General features: G+C 30.8%; 1 protein-coding gene across 2 annotated transcripts in view; it reads left to right on the top strand.

The window, feature by feature from the left end:
• Window positions 1-21,596, top strand: part of LOC140452058 (host cell factor 1-like) — a 74,382-nt gene that overhangs the window by 28,565 nt on the left and 24,221 nt on the right. For both annotated transcript variants that reach the window (XM_072546095.1, XM_072546096.1), the window contains exons 5-17: window positions 3,553-3,640; window positions 3,914-3,984; window positions 5,106-5,190; window positions 5,464-5,534; window positions 6,612-6,696; window positions 6,970-7,040; window positions 8,223-8,331; window positions 8,645-8,712; window positions 11,128-11,242; window positions 14,767-14,837; window positions 16,976-17,090; window positions 19,094-19,161; window positions 21,422-21,530. In XM_072546095.1, coding sequence (XP_072402196.1) covers window positions 3,553-3,640; window positions 3,914-3,984; window positions 5,106-5,190; window positions 5,464-5,534; window positions 6,612-6,696; window positions 6,970-7,040; window positions 8,223-8,331; window positions 8,645-8,712; window positions 11,128-11,242; window positions 14,767-14,837; window positions 16,976-17,090; window positions 19,094-19,161; window positions 21,422-21,530 — 1,126 coding nt within the window. The remainder of the gene's footprint in view (window positions 1-3,552; window positions 3,641-3,913; window positions 3,985-5,105; window positions 5,191-5,463; window positions 5,535-6,611; window positions 6,697-6,969; window positions 7,041-8,222; window positions 8,332-8,644; window positions 8,713-11,127; window positions 11,243-14,766; window positions 14,838-16,975; window positions 17,091-19,093; window positions 19,162-21,421; window positions 21,531-21,596) is intronic.

Below are 21,596 nucleotides of genomic sequence, written 5' to 3'. Positions count from 1 at the left end.
AATAGTAGACTTAAAGGGAAAATGTAACATCAACTTCGAAAAGGTTACGGCCTGAGGTTCCGAGGGGAACAAAAATTTCTTCCGAAATTGGGTCTTGGGAATTTCCCAAGCCGGGGGAAAAATGTTACGGTTCTGTAACGATAAAATTTTTAAATAAAATATAATATTAATAAAAAGAAAATAAAGCACGCCGCTGTTCAAATGTTAATAAAGGAATTATTTCTGTGGTCATATCAAGGGGTCTTTTTCTAAAGTGTAAGAATAGTTATCTATTGCATATGATACGAATTAAAGCGAGATGGACATGTCTCGCCCAAATATCAGAACTAGTTTTGCAGCCTATACAAAAATATGGATGGGTTCGTCCAAGGTTACTTAATAGCAAGAAATGAAAAACAAAAAGACATTCGAGAGAAGACTGGGAAAGTGAAATGTTGTCATGTTGATGAAATGGATTATGCCGCAATTCCGGCAGTTAAAAATTACTTCTAATAATCGTTATTATTAGTGCTAGTGTAACGAACTTAGTATGCACGTTCTGTGTAAAAAGTTAAAGTGCTGAAGGTGAAATGGTAGATGGTTTTACAACAACTTTTGGAAAAGCAAGGTAAATTTTACCCAATATAAAATGCAGCATAGGGCATAGCTGAAATCTAGGCCAACGAATAATTCGACACCTAATAAGAGTCCGAAGAACATCAATAAGTAGACTATTGTGCTTTCTTTTTCTTTAAAAAACCTAGGTTTCGGTAACGCGCTAAGGCCTTTAAGAAAATAAAAAATATACAATATGACTGAACAAATTTCTCACCAATCCGCAGTTTTTTAGTAGTTTTATTCAATCATTTTTGCAATAAATCGTTTATACAGATTAGATTTTACTAAGTTCTAATATTGCATTTAAAAATAGTATTCAGTAAATAAGTTAGTATTAACATTAAAATTCAACTATAATTAACCTAACTAAAACCTTTAGGGTTTAAGGATAGGATAGAATTGTCCAGTCCTATCGTATAAATAGGTTGGTACCAATCCTTAGGGTATATAAATGTTTATTTCTTTATGTAGGTATTTAATGATTAAAATACATTATGTCATTTTACCTAATCTACACAAGAATTTGTTATATTATTTTATATTAAACCGACTTTCATAACTTATTGGATTTTATTTCTAGACATAGTTTGTTGTTGGATTTACAGGTTGTCCTATTACAATATAAAAATTTATATTCAATAATACAGGGTTTCTCAGGGTACCTAGTGATTCGTTAACATTATCAGTTGGTCGTAATTACTGAAACTCTGGGTGGTCCACTAAATCGAAGGGTCTTCAAGCGAAGAAGTAAAAATCGCAAGGAACTGTGGGACAGTGAAGTTTTCTCTGGGTTTAGAATTATACTAATCACCGGGGTTGGCTTGGTATCACTGTTCTCCCACACACTTCTTTCAGTTTAAACTAGTTGTTTAAGCAATTTAAATTATCATTTAAGTTTAGAGTAAAATAACCTTATTTACCTAATATTAAACATGAATTTTTTTCACAATTTTCTCTGCATAACAACTTAAAATTGTTCAATCAACATTGTTAAAATGAACTCTATTTTAGAATAAACGACTTGTTTGACCAGAATTTATTTTGAAAAAACAAAATTTGAAAATTCCAAAATATTCGATATTTTTGTCCATGAGTGTATATATATATATATATATATATATATATATATATATATATATATATATATATATATATATATGTATGTATTGTGCTTTATTTTGAACTTTATTAATGATTGTGGATGTAATCTACTTTTATTAATTAATCAAGTAATTATCTAATTAATAAAAAAAAATCAAACCAAAATAAATCTCAGGGCTAAATCACAATATCAATACTTACTTTCTTTCGTGGCTTCAAAATATTTCTCAGTGGCTTCTTAATAAGGATAAAAAAAATGAATAAAATAATATACACAGGAATTTCAATTCTAAATTATAAGTCATTTATTTTATCAAACTGCAAAAAATGTTTAATATTGTAAAGTTTATTATTTATCTATCGTTATTTTTATATGACAATTACGAAACTAGGAATCTTATTTTCTTTTGTTTTCAAATTTTGTTTGATATTAAAATTTTATTTTATCAATATTCTCTTACAAAAAGAAACTGTAATGTTGTCTAAGTAACAAATTTTCCTGAGGTTAATAATTTTATAATAATGAAATGTGTAGTTCAATATGCACTGTGGTATTTATTACGCAAATCATACATTCATGTCATAACAAAATTAAACTGACCTTCGCTGATGATTAGCCAATGTCTTCACACAAACACCTCTCCTTATTTGCTGATGTTGTGATCTAAAGAAACTTGTCCACCTTTCCCAAAAATCTTCCTGCTCCTCTGCAATCTCGTTCTCATTTCCCTTGCTCTCCCTCGTACAGTACTCATTCCGGCTTTCTCCTGATGCAGTATTCCAAACTTTTGAAACACTTAAAATTACTGGATACTTTATACTCAAGGAGTTATATCTTCTCTCCACTTGGCATCATTCCTCTTTTTCAACGATATCCTACTTGTCACTTTTGACACAAATAACCCACCATTTTTTTTCTGTCCACTACACTCACAAACTGCACTCTCTCCTTCGATCCAACCAAACATACTGCCTTCCTTACTCATTCGTTTCATCCTTCCAAAACCATTCCCCCTCCTGAGTTAATTTTACAACCAATCAAAACAAATTTTAGTCATGACGTATTTTCCACAAAACTATTTTCTACACTATTCATATTTTAATCTATCTTTACAAATCGTAATACACAGGTATATTTTAACTATCTATAATGTACCCAATATCAGCATTTCTTGAAAAACTAAGTAACCTATTCTTCTATTAAGTAAAATTACCCATTGTCCTTGGTTTTCATAAACCGTTTGAAAAACACTTTCTTCCTCCAGCTCCCTAATGGTTATTTGGAATGCATTGTTCTTGTGGTTAGTACACAACTCCGATAAACACTTTCTTAAAAACTAGTTATAACTATTTTTACAAAATTTGTCTTATACAGGGTGTTCAAAACTTATATGCTCGTGGTTGAGAAATATGAAAATTTTTATTTTAAATTGAATTCTACATATGAATATGGTCTTTTAATTTCTCATGTCAAATTAGGAATATAACAGTGTATATATATATATATATATATATATATATATATATAATTACTATTTAAATGGGAATAAGCCACAATTAAAGGTTAAAGTACGTTTATTGACGTTTCAATTTCCACTTCGGAAATCGTTCTCAAAATACCATTATATATATATATATATATATATATATATATATATATATATATATATATATATATATATATATATATATATATATATATATATATATTGTAGTAATAATTTTCTACATAGAACTAAACTTAATATAACTCAATACTTTTGATCCTTATTTTCTTCTATATCTTTAATATATTTATATATTATATTTACCATCAGTGCCTCCATTGTTCATAAGAGCCCTTTCATTTTATAGGTACAAAAATTGCCCCCTCCAGCTGCAACAATAACTTCAGCATCTAGAACAGCCTTGATTCCAGTTCAAACTAATATTAATACAAAAGGTAAGAAATATGAGTTAAATATAAATATACTACTAAATAACATTAGGAACATTTAATCACTATCAAACAATTTATTATTAAATATGATTAAATTGTTGAAAATATAAAACAATAAAATATGTCGACAAAGTATTAAAACGTTGATCAAGTTGAGAAATGGGATCATATTGATTAAAACAGCATATTTGTATGGTTGACTCAAACGGAATAACCGAAGGTACACCTACATAATTACTGGGATTTCAAACAATTTTTTTATTTTCTCTGTTTCAGATAAACCTGTAAGTAAGCCAGTTGTAGTTCCTATTCGTCGTGTAGGAACTACTAATGTTTCAACTCCTCCAGTAAGTATTAAAATTTTTACTCATACATACAGCTAAAGCCAAATATTGTTTGCTTATATATTCCAGTGAGTAAAAGGATTCACCGTATTCTATCATAAAGAGGACTAACAGTTTTAATTGTTAATTAACATATTTAATGCGAATATGCGAAATACAAATTGATTTTTGAAGTGAACACTTCTTATCGCTCGGTATGCCTTTATGTTTTTGCACGGGTCCAAATCAATCTCATGCGTGACTGAGACGCAGTGTAATATATACTATATATATATATATATATATATATATATATATATATATATATATATATACATATATATATTTATACATTTCGTGGTATCGTCGCTGATTAATCAGTATCATCGCAGACGCAATTCAGACTCAATATTGAGTTTTTAAACAATTACGAGCTTGTCTTAATTTTTCTTTGTACACAACTTCATATTTTAGCTAATACTTGGCCGTGATTGGTTCCTGTGTTTGCTGAATTTAGAACCCTTTGACTTTTGTCCTCTGGTGGTCTCAAAGATAATCAAATTAGTTATGATTATTCATATTGGCTCCCTACATTAGTAGAACTACAAAGTTTTGTTGCATCTTTGTTAACGTGTTGTTGCCACGTACTCAATGTTTTATATATCTATCGAGTGACAGTCACTCGACACTGAGGAGTAGGCAGATTGAGACCTCAGTGCCGTTTGACGGTTCTCGTATTTATACGGGACAAGATAGATACTGGTACGTCACGAGTGAGGGGAGTAGGCAGATTGAGACCCCGAACTCGAACGGAACCGTATCACCCTTGATAATGGCTTCAAAATGGGTGCCGAAAAGTCAGTAATAAATTCTCAACGCGGTTCTTCTCGAGAACTTAGTAATTTATTCATCTGATCGCGGAAATTTATCCGAACATATATATATATATATATATATATATATATATATATATATATATATATATATATATATATATATATTGTAGTAATAATTTTCTACATAGAACGAAACTTAATATAACTCAATACTTTTGCTCCTTATTTTCTTCTATATCTTTAATATATTTATATATTATATTTACCATCAGTGCCTCCATTGTTCATAAGAGCCCTTTCCTTCTTTAGGTTCAAAAATTGCCCCCTCCTGCTGCAACAATAACTTCAGCATCTACAGCCTTGGTTCCAGTTCAAACTAATATTAATACAAAAGGTAAGAAATATGAGTTAAATATAAATATACTATTAAATAACATTAGGAACATTTAATCACTATCAAACATTTTATTATTAAATATGATTAAATTGTTGAAAATATAAAACAATAAAATATGTCGACAAAGTATTAAAAAGTTGATCAAGTTGAGAAATGGGATCATATTGATTAAAACAGCATATTTGTATGGTTGACTCAAACGGAATAACCGAAGGTACACCTACATAATTACTGGGATTTCAAACATTTTTTTTATTTTCTCTGTTTCAGATAAACCTGTAAGTAAGCCAGTTGTAGTTCCTATTCGTCGTGTAGGAACTACTAATGTTTCAACTCCTCCAGTAAGTATTAAAATTTTTACTCATACATACAGCTAAAGCCAAATATTGTTTGCTTATATATTCCAGTGAGTAAAAGGATTCACCGTATTCTATCATAAAGAGGACTAACAGTTTTAACTGTTAATTAACATATTTAATGCGAATATGCGAAATACAAATTGATTTTTAAAGTGAACACTTCTTATCGCTCGGTATGCCTTTATGTTTTTGCACGGGTCCAAATCAATCTCATGCGTGACTGAGACGCAGTATAATATATACTATATATATATATATATATATATATATATATATATATATATATATATATATATATATATATATATATATATATATATATATACATTTCGTGGTATCGTCGCTGATTCAACAGTATCATCGCAGACGCAATTCAGACTCAATATTGAGTTTTTAAACAATTACGAGCTTGTCTTAATTTTTCTTTGTACACAACTTCATATTTTAGCTAATACTTGGCCGTGATTGGTTCCTGTGTTTGCTGAATTTAGAACCCTTTGACTTTTGTCCTCTGGTGGTCTCAAAGATAATCAAATTAGTTATGATTATTCATATTGGCTCCCTACATTAGTAGAATTACAAAGTTTTGTTGCATCTTTGTTAACGTGTTGTTGCCACGTACTCAATGTTTTATATATCTATCGAGTGACAGTCACTCGACACTGAGGAGTAGGCAGATTGAGACCTCAGTGCCGTTTGACGGTTCTCGTATTTATACGAGACAAGATTATACTGGTACGTCACGAGTGAGGGGAGTAGGCAGATTGAGACCCCGAACTCGAACGGAACCGTATCACCCTTGATAATGGCTTCAAAATGGGTGCCGAAACGTCAGTAATAAATTCTCAACGCGGTTCTTCCCGAGAACTTAGTAATTTATTCATCTGATCGCGGAAATATATATATATATATATATATATATATATATATATATATATATATATATATATATATATATATATAATTTGCTCCTTATTTTCTTCTATATCTTTAATATATTTATATATTATATTTACCATCAGTGCCTCCATTGTTCATAAGAGCCCTTTCCTTCTTTAGGTTCAAAAATTGCCCCCTCCTGCTGCAACAATAACTTCAGCATCTACAGCCTTGGTTCCAGTTCAAACTAATATTAATACAAAAGGTAAGAAATATGAGTTAAATATAAATATACTATTAAATAACATTAGGAACATTTAATCACTATCAAACATTTTATTATTAAATATGATTAAATTGTTGAAAATATAAAACAATAAAATATGTCGACAAAGTATTAAAACGTTGATCAAGTTGAGAAATGGGATCATATTGATTAAAACAGCATATTTGTATGGTTGACTCCAACGGAATAACCGAAGGTACACGTACATAATTATTGGGATTTCAAACAATTTTTTTATTTTCTCTGTTTCAGATAAACCTGTAAGTAAGCCAGTTGTAGTTCCTATTCGTCGTGTAGGAACTACTAATGTTTCAACTCCTCCAGTAAGTATTAAAATTTTTACTCATACATACAGCTAAAGCCAAATATTGTCTGCTTATATATTCCAGTGAATAAAAGGATTCACCGGATTCTATCATAAAGAGGACTAGCAGTTTGAATTGTTAATTAACATAACAATATGCATACATATATATATATATATATATATATATATATATATATATATATATATATATATATATATATATATATACATATATATATATATATATATATATATTTATATATATATATACATATATATATATATATATATATATATATATATATATATATATATATATATATATATATAAATATATGTATACTAATAAATTATACATTTCGTGGTATCGTCGCTGATTCAACTCGCAGACGCAATGCAGACTCAATATTGAGTTTTTAAACAATTACGAGCCTGTCTTAATTTTTCTTTGTACACAACTTCATATTTTAGCTAATACTTGGCCGTGATTGGTTCCTGTGATTGTTGAATTTAGAACCCTTACATAGTATATTTTCGAGGGGTGAATATTTCAATTCGTGATTATGTAATATAAGGTTGACTTTTGTCCTGTGGAGGTCTCAAAGATAATCAAATTAGTTATGATTATTCATATTGGCTCCCTACATTAGTAGAATTACAAAGTTTTGTTGCATCTTTGTTAATGTCTTGTTGCCAAGTACTCAATGTTCTATATATCACTTAGGAGTAGGCAGATTGAGACCTCAGTGCCTTTTGACGGTTCTCGTATTTATACGGGACAAGATACTGGTAAGTCACGAGTGAGGGGAGTAGGCAGATTGAGACCCCGAACTCGAACGGAACCGTATCACTCTTGATAATGGCTCCAAAATGGGTGCCGAAACGTCATTAATTAATTCTCAACGCGATTCTTCCCAAGAACTTACTAATTTTCATTCATCTGACCGCGGAAATTTATCCCAACATATATACATACATATATATATATATATATATATATATATATATATATATATATATATATATATATATATATATATATATATATATATAATGTAGTAATAATTTTCTACATACAACTAAACTTAATATAACTCAATACTTTTGCTCCTCATTTTCTTCTATATCTTCAATATATTTATATATTATATTTACCATCAATGCCTCCATTGCTCATAAGCGCCCTTTCATTTTATAGGTAAAAAAATTGCCCCCTCCTGCTGCAACAATAACTTCAGCATCTAGAGCAGCCTTGGTTCCGTCCCCTAAAATGAACATTCCCGGTCAAACTAATATTAATACAAAAGGTAAGAAATATGAGTTAACATATCTAACGCAAAAATTTTAAATTTATATTTTAAAAGTTTAAATATACTATTAAATAACATTAGGAACATTTAATCACTATCAAACATTTTATTATTAAATATGAATAAATTGTTGAAAATATAAAACAATAAAATATGTCGACAAAGTATTAAAACGTTGATCAAGTTGAGAAATGGGATCATATTGATTAAAACAGCATATTTGTATGGTTGACTCAAACGGAATAACCGAAGGTACACCTGCATAATTACTGGGATTTCAAACAATTTTTTTTTATTTCCTCTGTTTCAGATAAACCTGTAAGTAAGCCAGTTGTAGTTCCTATTCGTCGTGTAGGAACTACTGTTTCCAATACTACAGTAAGTATTAAAATTTTTATTCATACATACAGCTAAAGTCAAATATTGTCTGCTTATATATTCCAGTGAATAAAAGGATTCACCGGATTCTATCATTAAGAAGACTAGCAGTTTTAATTGTTAATTAACATATTTAATGCGAATAAACCACAATTTTAGTTAAAATACATTATATTTTACTTTTCGATTTCCGTCTCGGAAATTGTTCTCGATAAACAAATTAATTTTTTAAGTGAACACTTCTTATCGGGTCCAAATCAATCTCATGGGTGACCGAGACGCAGTATAATATATACTATACATACATATATATGTATATATATATATATATATATATATATATATATATATGCATATATGTATAAATATATGTATACTAATACATTATACATTTCGTGGTATCGTCGCTGATTCAACTCGCAGACGCAATGCAGACTCAATATTGAGTTTTTAAACAATTACGAGCTTGTCTTATTTTTTTTTTGTACACAACTTCATATTTTAGCTAATACTTGGCCGTGATTGGTTCCTGTGTTTGCTGAATTTAGAACCCTTGCATATAATATTTTCGAGGGGTGAATATTTCGATTCGTGATTATGTAATCTATGGTTGACTTTTGTCCTCTGGTGATCTCGAAGATAATCAAATTAGTTATGATTATTCATATTGGCTCCCTACATTAGTAGAATTACAAAGTTGTGTTGCATCTTTGTGAATGTGTTGTTGCCAAGTACTCAATGTTTTATATATCTATCAAGTGACGTCAACGATAATTTTTAAGATCTTTTTTCAGGAGTAGGACTTTATGTACAGTAGTTATAAATTCTTCAAAAAATTGTTCTAACTTTTCTTATATTTAATTAAATGTTTATCTTCTAAATACATTTCTGTTTACTCTCATACATTCATTTCTCATGCTTTCCTTCATAACTTATTTAGTTGTAGCTCGGGTACACATTATGTTTTATATAGCCCCAGAACAAAAATCTAGCTTCCTAACTCCGGACACCGAGGAGGCCACCAATACTCATCATTTTGAATTTATTCCTGTACTCATTAAGCTCTTGATGCATTATGCATGATATAGATGCATATTGTTCTTTTTTTAAGTTCTCCCTACACTACGGCCACTAATTTCAAAAGCATTTGCAATTTCTCTCGTACTAATATGCGGATTCTCAGTGACACTAAAGATTATATTTAATTCTGCTCCTTCATTTGCAATAGGTTTTGTTTGGTCAGATGTCTCGTACTCTAGGTGTTCAATCCATTGCCCGTTGAAACCATTTTAGTAAACTTTAAAAAACTTCACTTCCTGAGAGTAGCACATTTTTGTTACTCTCCTATCACAGAAACATATCAATCAGTTCCTTCTTAGTAAAAATCATGTTAGTACTAGCAACAAAGCAACTATAAAAATAGTGTAATAGGTATCAAACTTTTAAGCAGGTTTAGTGTCAAAGTCATAGCCAACTATACTTTGTTTGAGCTATACTTTTGTTTGGAACGCTCTATAGTTAGAATATTTTGTTTTTTTTTTTAATATTTTACACACCAACAATTTAAATACTTAGGTATTTTGATATCTCATCCAATATTAACAAATTAAGTATCGGTCTAGATTATATATATTTTTTTTAAATTGTTTTTGATTGAATATTTATGCTTATTACTCACAAAAAATTAAATCAATTAGGTATAGAGAATGTTTAAGAAATAATAAAGTACCATACTATAACATTTAATTTCAATACTACTAAATACTCTACTTAAGAAAAGTCAGAAAATAATCATTCCAAGTTTCGACCAATCCTGTATACCAAAATTAAATATTTCGTTATGTTAATAATTTTAGACAGTAGAAAACTATATCAAAAATCGTTTGAACATATGTAAATTTTTTATGTCAAATCTCTACAATTCTACAGGGTGTTAATGTTGGTACGAAATTAATAAAAAAACGTAATTATTTTTTAAACTTCCTTGTATAACATTGCAAAACCTGGTATTACAAAAATGGGAACATAGAGAAAAGTTCAAAAGTGTAAAAATATGCAGGGTGTTCTTAAAACAGATGTTTGTTCCACCCTGCCAATATGGGTGGCCTGTATATTTGAAAATATTCTCAAAGTATGGTCCTATCTATGCTCTAACTTTTAACTCAATCATTTTTTTGTCATATCTCTTATGACAAATGAGTAATTGGACTTAGGCACACTAATGCCGCATCCTGTATGTGGGTCGTAATTATTTTTTACGTAGAACTAAACTGAATATAACTTAATACTGTTACTCTATTTGTAATACTAATGTATTACATTATTTATTTTTCTTCTATATCTTTAATGATATATTTATGTATTATATTTACCTTCAATGCCTCCAATGTTCATAAGCGCCCTTTCATTTTATAGATACAAAAATTTAAATATCTCCCTGCTACTGAAACAAAAGGTTTAGCAACTAGAGAAGTCGTGGTTCCAACGGCCAAGACAAATGTTCCAGTTGAAACTAACATCAATACAAAAGGTAAGAGATATGAGTTATACTAATTTAATATACCTACTTCAAAACGTATCTTATCGTGGACTGTGTGACCAAAGTAACACTACATCACAGATATATATTTTAAAAATATAAAATATAAAAATATAAAACAATAAAATATAGCGACAAAACAGTATTAAAACGTTGATCAAATTGAGAAATGTATTAAATGTAAAATTGATGTGTTAGAATAAGTAGGAAAAAGATGTTTTGCCATGGCATAATTTTAAAACATACTTATTTTTTTATTTGTTTTGGATAATATATTTCAGATAATCTAGAAGCAATTATTTCGGTTTATATAGGCGAATCATGCCATGGTCTTACAAAGGGTTATAAAATTATTGTAACTATCAGAGGTGCTCTGGAAAGTGCATCTTTTTGAATTTAAACGAAGCTTTTAAAGGGTAATGGTATAATTGATGCTAATAGTAAATGTATAATAATCCTATCATAAGTGTCATAGTTGTATCATATATTAAGGATATTTTGAATATGTTCTTTAAACATTAGGCTTATATCACTTTCTTGTGTACATTCAACAAACAAACTAATAATTGCATCTTATTTTTACGTGACATATTTTTTGGATATTTCAGTGAAATTTATTTATTTTTATTTACTATTGCAACTATATTTTTTTAAAAGTCATGCTACTGGCTAAGGTATGGCAAAAAAATGTATTTTTTATCAACAAAGGTGTAAAATCACAGAGTGAATATCATGCAAATAAAGGCACGACACTGTACAGTGAATTTATGATATATCTACACAGTGCTTTTCAGTAAGTTACAGTTCAAGCCAGAAACAGTAGTTAATTGTCTAAACATTAAGGATGTACGCGGGAAAGCAATTTTTCTGCTGGACTTTTATTATTATCGGGATGATTTAGTAATTAAAGCTATACAATTATCTGCATTATGTTTTTAACGTAAACTATTTATAGAAATTAAAAGATTCTCTGTTTTAATAATTTATATTGATGAAACATAATTAATAGATTTAGAATAACAGACAATTTTAAAATGTTTTCGACAATTCATTTTGATTTCTTGCGATGCACGCTTGGTTTAGGTGCTCCTAATAAACATTCACCCAATATTACGGCGACACCAATATATGATGATACCTTTGCATCCAACCGTAAATGTGATAAATAGAAGGAACTTTTTTTTTCTTACTTTCTTCTGTGTCAGCAATTCAAAATTAATAACATCCAGAATTCAAGAGGCAGAATGGGATTTACTAAAACCAATAGGAGGTTTGTTAAAAAACTGCAAAAAAGTTAGACTTTCTAGGAGGGGAAAAGTCTGTCAAGTTTCCCAGTATGGTCATGTACATAAATTTATTACTCGACTCTTCTTCTTCTTCTAATGGCGCTACAACCCTTTGTGAGTCTTGGCCTGCTTAACAATGTTCTTCCATTCTGCCCTGTCGGATACTTTCCTTCGCCACTGCCTGATGTTCATGGTTTTAAGATCCCTCTCTACGTCGTCTATCCATCTTTTACGGGGCCTTCCTATTGTTCTGTTTCCTTGGGGCTTGCATCTCTGGACTACTTTTACAGCTCGATTATCTGGCATTCTTTCTAGGTAACTAAGCCAGTTTAGTCTTTGTGATTTTACAAATATGACAATATCTGCGCTCTGCATTAGTTCATCCAGCTCGTGGTTCATTTTAATTCTCCACGAACTATCGCTGCATTGGGTTGGTCCAAATATCTTTCTTAGTATTTTGCGCTCAAATATTCTCAGTTGATTTTCATCAGTGGTTGAGAGGGTCCACGTTTCACATCCATATGTGTATTACTCGACTCATTCTACAAAATATGTTATGTGAATATGAAATTAATACTGACCAAAAAAAAAACGAGGAATTCGATTTGGAAAACTCTTTTACAGCAGCAACAAATAATATTATGAATTACTACAGTAAAACTAACTGGGTGTACTGTATTTCTCTAGTAATCGATTCCTCCAACAAATTGAAATACATATAAGAGGAAGTACATATATGAATACAATTATTGTTTTCCATAATATGCTGTACATTTTCGCCTGTAATGCTTTCGTTATATCACCATTAAATTTTCGCTTATCCACATCTGGACTTAGATCTTCCTCATAATTTTCGATCTGTTTAGATCTTGTGCCCCTGGCATCCAAATCATATGGTAACGTTGTAGATCGTTAGTCCAACGTGTTGGTGAATGACCTCTGCTTTGGTAGACATTATCTCTTCACCTCCATTCCCGTATCCGCTTTGTCCATCTATTATCTGTCATGCAAGCCACGTGACCTGCTATTCTCTCTATAGCATCGGCCACTCCTGACCTTCGTCGTAGCTGGCGGTTTGGAATTTTTTCTCGTATTGAAAACCCCAACAGAGCACGCTCCACCGCTCTTCGTTTTATAGGCATCAATAAATCCCAATAAAATATCAACAAGCTGACGAAACGACAAATTTTTCTTGAGAAATTGTGAAAAATACTGGTGAATGCACTCATTGCTTCCAGAAACAATACAACAAGAACTAAAGACTCATAGAAACTGAAAAAAGAGCACGAGTACAACCAACTAACAAGATAAAAATTCTAATGGCCAATACGAATCCGCCAGCTAAACGAGCACGGTGTAAATTTTGCTCTTAAAATGATAATGAAATGATAAGTTCTAAACCGAATTAAATTTTGAAGAAAAAAAAATTATTAAGCTTTTTTGGTTAATAAAAGAAATATTTCATTATGTTTTTTTTTGTTAAATTTACTTTAAAAGCTTATTTTTTATTCTATTTCATCTAAAGCGCGTACACCATAGTTGGTGGGTCATATTGATTAGAACAGCATATTTGTATAGTTGACTCAAACGGAACAACCGAACATACACGTACATAATTATTTGAGTTTCAAACAATTTTTGGTTGAGTTTACCGAAAGTACAAGCTGAATATAGCCGCAAATGTCAAAAATATTTCGATTTGGCAGTGTTGGCATGTTTTTATAATGCATATGTTGTATGCTTCAAATATAAAGAGATAAAGCTTTTAAAAAGTACATTTTGATTATACTATTTTATGAATTCTGCAATTTTTAATTTATATGAAGCAATAACGAGTAAATATTTGTCTCTTTCGAGATTAATTGTAAACAATGTTGTAATCTGGCAACTGCTGATTTGACGATTGTCAAATCTATCCCCTAATCTATTAAAAGGGTAATTGCTAAAAAAATTTCTAATAATTAACGTCAATTAATCTACAAAGAAAGAAATATTTACTCATTGTTGTTTTATATAAATCAAAAATTGTAGAATTCATAACATAATATAAACAAAATGTACTTTTCTAAAGTTTTATCTTTTTATGTTTGAAGTATACAGCATCTACATTATAAAAACATGCCAATACTGTTACACCGAAATTTTTTGTTCTATGTTTGATATTTGCGGCTATAATCAGCTTCTACTTTCGGTAAACTCAACTCAATTTTTTTATTGCCTCTTTTTCAGATAAACCTGTAAAAAAGCCAGCTGCAGTTCGTATTTGTTCTGTAGGAACTACTAATGTTTCAACTCCTCTAGTAAGTATTAAAATTTTTACTCATATTACAGCTTAAGCCAAATATTTTCTGCTTATATATTCCAGTGAATAAAAGGATTCACTGAATTATATCATATTGAGTTTTTAAACAGTTACAGGCTTGTTTTAATTTTAATTTTTTTTATACACAACTTCATATTTTAGCTGATACTTGGCCGTGATTGGTTCCTGTTTTTGCCGAGTTTAGAAGCCTTTCATCTTAAGGCGCGTACAGACTAGCACACGCATAACAATTTAAATACTTACACTTCATCTAATTTACTTACCGTTGCACGCCATCCGCGTCATAGCCAGTGAGGTCACATGATACCAACACGAAATATTTAGGTGGTAAATGTGTTCTTTTTTAGAATCACTTTGCCGAGTACACTGGCATTACAGCCACTAGACATATTTTATTATATACGCGTAGAAATAATATTTAAAGATTTCTATTACTGTTAACTTAAAGAAATACATAATAATATGTTTCATTTAATTTGTATAAATGCATTATAAAGCGTTTTCATGAAGAACATTTGTTCGGAACACACTGTAACTGTAATCGAACGAGGGTGATATTTTGGCAAAATTGGTAATACTTATTTGACAGTTGCGGTGTTGACACTTTTTGTACTTTATTATTTTGAATTTTAAAGTGAATACCTCTTATTTTATATTTTTACCTATTTAATAAAATATGTTCTTTTTAGAACAAAATTAGTGTGTTTTATTTCAAAAATGTCACGTAAGAATTTAAATAGTCGTTGTAAAGAAATGGTAGCTTCTTTAATTCATTATTTTGAACAGGAACGTGATAATGACGGCCCCATTCTACCCTTGACTGCTGTTAGAGAAGGATGTAAATGTATGTTTTGTATATTATTATAGATGCTTAAAATATACATTCTTGTTTTAGCGTGTAGCTGCAGCTTTAAATTTACATATTTCAACTGTAAGTTCTATTTCTCAGGCCGTAAAACTAATACTTCTTTACACGACGCATACAAGCGGCTCAATTTGTTTTTAACAAGATTATTTTTTAACTCTTGTTTTGTTTCTATTTATTTACATTAAATATTAATTTGTTTTGTTGTATAAACCACTTTTGCAATAATTATGTGACCTATTTGATTTAAAATGGATTCAGGATTTTTTTATACTTTGGCAACTATGTCAACTTCGATCTCTGTCAATGATAATGACGTGCAACGGTAAGTAAATTAGATGGACTGTAGGTATTTTGATATCTTATCCAATATTAACAAATTAAGGATCGGTCTAGATTATGTTTTTTTTTTAAATTGTTTTTGATTGATAATTTATGCTAATAAAATTTCAGCTAATTGTTGTTGCAATTAATTTTTGGTTAAAAAAATCACGAATTACTCACAAAAAATTAAATCAATTAGGTATAGAGAATGTTTAAGAAATAATGGAGTACCATACTATAACATTTAATTACAATACTAAAATACTACTAAACACTCTATTTAAGAAAACTCTCAAAATACTCTTTCCAAGTTTCGACCAATCCTGTATACCAAAATTAAATATTTCGTTATGCTAATAATTTTAGACAATAGAAAAATATATCAAACATTTTTTTGAACATATATAGATTTTTTTATGTCAAATCTCTACAATTCTACAGGGTGTTAATGTTGCTACGAAATTAATAAAAAAACGTAATTTTTTTTAAACTTCCTTGTATAACATTGCAAAACCTGGTATTACAAAAACGGGAACATAGAGAAAAGTTCAAAAATGTAAAAATATACAGGGTGTTCTTAAAACAGATGTTTGTTCCACCCTGCCAATATGGGTGGCCTGTATATTTGAAAATATTTTCAAAACATGGTCCTATCTATGCTCTAACTTTTAACTCAATCATTTTTTTGTCATATCTCTTATGACAAATGAGTAATTGGACTTAGTCACACTAATGCCGCATCCTGTATGTGGGTCGTAATTATTTTTTGCGTAGAACTAAACTGAATATAACTTAATACTGTTACTCTATTTGTAATACTAATGTATTACATTATTTTATTTTCTTCTATATCTTTAATGATATATTTATGTATTATATTTACCTTCAATGCCTCCAATGTTCATAAGCGCCCTTTCATTTTATAGATACAAAAATTTAAATATCTCCCTGCTACTGAAACAAAAGGTTTAGCAACTAGAGCAGTCGTGGTTCCAACTCCAAAGACAAATGTTCCGGTTGAATATAACATTAATACACAAGGTAAGAAATATGAGTTAACATACTAATTTAATATACCTACTTCAAAACGTATCTTATCGTGGACTGTGTGACCAAAGTAACACTACATCACGGATTTATATTTTAAAAGTTTAAATATACAATTAAATAAAATTAAGAACATTTAATCACTATCAAACATTTTATTAACATGATTAAATATATTATGATTAATTCTTTGAAAATATAAAACAATAAAATATAGCGACAAAACAGTATTAAAACGTTGATCAAGTTGAGGAATGTATTAAATGTAAAATTGATGTGTTAGAATAAGTAGGAAAAAGATGTATTGCCATGGCATAATTTTAAAACATACTTAACTTTTTATTTGTTTTGGATAATATATTTCAGATAATCTAGAAGCAATTATTTAACAATATATATAACAATACAACAAGAACTAAATACTCACAGAAATTGGAAAAAGAGCACGAGTACAACCAACTAACAAGAGAAAAATTCTAATGGCCAATACGAATCCGCCACCTAAACGAGCACTTGTAAATTTTGCTTTAAAAATGATAATGAAATGATAAGATCTAAACCGAATTAAATTTTGAAAAAAAAAATATTACGCTTTTCTGGTTAATAAAACAAATATAACAAATGCGAAGCAAATATATCGGAGTCACAGTTCGGATTCCGAAGCGCATTGGGCACAAGAGAGGCGATCTTCAGTCTGCAAGTTTTAATTCAAAGATGCAGAGACATGCACAAGGACGTCCACTTGTGCTTCTCCAAGGTCAAACATGATAAACTCATGTAAATGCTCAGGAAGATGCATATTGATGGCAAGGATCTGCGCATAATAACCAGTCTCTATTGGAACCAAAGTGCTGAGATAAAGATGGGCAACTTACACAGTGGGAAGATAGATATTAAAAAGGGTGTACGACAGGGATGCGTCCTCTCGCCGCTCCTGTTCAATATATACTCTGAACAAATCTTCAGAGAAGCACTGGGAGAAGTTTCGGAGGGTATAAAAGTAAATGGAGAGGTAATCAATAATATTAGATATGCTGACGACACAGTTATTATCGCAAATGACTGCAACGAGCTTCAAAGACTCATGCAAAGCATACACACAGCAAGTCAAGAATATGGTTTAGAACTCAATACAACCAAAACTAAATGCATGCTCATCAGCAGAACACAACAACCTCCGATGCAATTGACATTAAACAACCGAAAAATAGAACAAGTGGAGACATACACATACCTTGGAACCACAGTCAACACAAAATGGGACCAGTCAACAGAAATAAGATCACGAATTGAAAAAGCGCGAAACGCGTTCAACAATATGAAAAAGTGGTTCACAAGCAAAATCTCAATGAAACTAAAATTAAGACTGGTCAAGTGTTATGTCTTCCCGGTCTTGTTCTATGGAGCAGAGGCATGGACCACAACGGAAGCCACCCTGAAGAAATTAGAATCCTTTGAGCTGTGGATATATCGCCGTATTCTTCGGATATCCTGGACAGACCACATCACTAACGTGGAAGTAATGCAGAGAATAGGCAAAAGCAAAGAAATAATCTTCACCGTAAAGAAACGGAAGCTTGAGTACTTTGGACATGTCATGAGGCATACTAAGTACCGGCTGCTAAAGTTAATAGTCCAAGGAAGAATCGACATAACCTGCAACAATGGTTCGGACTAACATCGACCGAACTGTTCAGAGGTGCCGTAAACAAAGTCAAAATAGCCTTGTTAATAGCCAACGCCCGAAACGGATAGGGCAAAGGAAGAAGAAGGTTATTAAAATAAATATTTCATTTAATTCATCAACATTTTTTGTTAATAAAGTTTTGTTTAGGTTTATTACCTTATTCTATTTCATCTAAAGCGCGTACACCATGGTTGGTGAGCCATATTGATTAGAACAGCATATTTGTATAGCTGAATCAAACGGAACAACCGAACATACACGTATATAATTATTGGAATTTCAAACAATTTTTTTATTGTCTCTTTTTCAGATATACCTGTAAGAAAGCCAGTTGCAGTTCGTTTTCGTTCTGTAGGAACTACTGTTTCCAATACTGCAGTAAGTATTAAAATTTTTACTCATATTTCATCTTAAACCAAATATTGTCTGCTTATATATTCCAGTGAATAAAAGGATTGACTGGATTCTATCATATTGAGTTTTTAAACAGTTACGGGCTTGTTTTAATTTTTGTTTGTACTTTCTCTCCAATGGCGCTACAGCCAAATCGAGCCTTGGCCTCCTCCAAACTATGCCTTCAATTTTGTCGGTCTCGCGCCGATCTACTCCAGGTTCTCACGTCTAGCAAATTTTGCGCGTCTGCTGCCACTTCATCCTCCCATCTTTTCCGTGGCCTTCCTTTTGGTCTTGCGCCCTGCATTTTACTATCTAGGGCTCTTTTCGGCAATCTTTCTCCATTCTTACTACATGACCAGCCCAGCGAAGTCTTTGGAGTTTAACGAATTCTGAGGTCGGTGTCTCTTTGAACATTTGGAAGAGTTCATGGTTGTACCTGGATCTCCATATTCCGTTTTCGTTTATAGGTCCAAATATCTTTCTTAGGACTTTTCTTTCGAAGACTTCCAGTTTTATTTTTGTCTCTTCTGTCATCACCCATGCCTCGCATGCATAACATACTATTGGTCTGATAATAGTTTTGTAGACCCTGATTTTCTCCAGTGTGTGTTTTTGGAGCGGAACACATGATCGAGTGAAAAATAAGCTTTGTTTCCCTTTACTATTCTTCTTTGGATTTCTGGATTTCTGGTTCTTCTGTTCCATCCGTGTTTAATGCAACTCCTAAATATGTGAAACTTTCTACCGTTTCAATATCGTCCTCTAATTCAACTGTGCGTCTGTTTTCCCTAGTCTTGCCTGTGTTAACTTTTTGTCTTTTGAATATTTATTTCTAGTCCGGTCTCTTTTGCCTTTGATTTTAATTGTGAATATACTTCTGCCGCCTCTTCTGTTCTGCGAGACATGATGCTGATATCATCGACATAGGCGGCAATCTGTATTGATTTATTTGTTAGGAGATTACCTCTTCCTATATTCAGCTGTCTTATCACATATTCCAAGGTCAGGTTGAATAGTGTCGGTGCCAGCCTGTCTCCTTGCTTTAATCCTTGGACTATTGTAAAGTTTTCAGTGAGCTCATTTTGGACTCTGACAGTTGCTATTGACGAATCCATTGTTGTTTTGTTTTGTTTGTACACAACTTCATATTTTAGCTGATACTTGGCCGTGATTGGTTCCTGTGTTTGCCGAGTTTAGAACCCTTACATTTAATATTTTCGAGTGGTGAATATTTCGATTTGTGATTATGTAATCTATGGTTGACTTTTGCCCTCTGGTGGTCTCGAAGATAATCAAATTATAGTTTATTCGTCTTCCGGGTTTGGACCGTGTCATTTGTGAGTGACCCAAAAGTGGGTTCATCTCGGAACCTACTTTCTGAGATGAACCCACTTTTGGGTCACTCACAAATGACACGGTCCAAACCCGGAAGACGAATAAACTATAATTCTGACTCTGGCCGTGGAAGCCTACGATTTCATAATCAAATTAGTTATGATAATTCATATTATCTCTTTTTCAAGTTCTTTGTACACTGTGACCACTAATTTCAAAAGCATTTGCTATATATCCCATACTAATATGCGGATTCTCATTGACACTAAAGGTGCGAGATACATTTAATTATGTTCATTCATTTGCAATAGGTTTTGTTCGATCAGATGTCACGATTGGTCAAAAAATCACGAATAACTCACAAATTAAATCAATTTGGTATAGAGAATGTTTAAGAAATAATAAAGTACCCATACTATAACATTTAATTACAATACTACTAAATACTCAATTTAAGAAAACTCACAAAATACTCATTAGAAATTTCGACCAATCCTGTCTACCAAAATTAAATATTTCGCTCTGTTAATAATTTTAGATCAAAAATCGTTTGAACATAAATAGATGTTTTGATCTTGTCAAATATTTACAATTCTACAGGGTGTTTTTGTTACTAAGAAATTAATAAAAACGTAATTATCTTTTAAATTTCCTTGTATAACATTGCAAAACCTGGTATTGCAAAAACGGGAACATACAAAAACTCCAAGTTTTACCTCAATCATTTTTTTTCGTATTTCTTACTCGCACTAATGCCGCACCCTTTATGTGGGTAGTAATTATTTTCTACATAGATCTTAACTTAATATAATACTTTTGCACTTTTTGTTCTATATGTTTAATACATTTATTTATTGTATTTACCATCATTGCCTCCATTGTTCATAAGCGCCCTTTCATTTTATAGATACAAAAATTGCCCCCTCCTGCTGCAACAATAACATCAGCATCTAGAGCAGCCTTGGTTCCGTCATCTAAAATAAATATTACAGCTAAAACTAATATTAATACAAAAGGTAAGAAATATGAGTTAATATATTAATTTAACATAGCTATTTCAAAAGGTAGTGGACTGTGTGACA

This window comes from Diabrotica undecimpunctata, chromosome 10 (assembly GCF_040954645.1).
Source record: "Diabrotica undecimpunctata isolate CICGRU chromosome 10, icDiaUnde3, whole genome shotgun sequence".
Lineage (NCBI taxonomy): Eukaryota > Metazoa > Arthropoda > Insecta > Coleoptera > Chrysomelidae > Diabrotica > Diabrotica undecimpunctata.
Note: the sequence above shows the minus strand (reverse complement) of the source record. Positions and strands in the feature narration are given on the sequence as shown.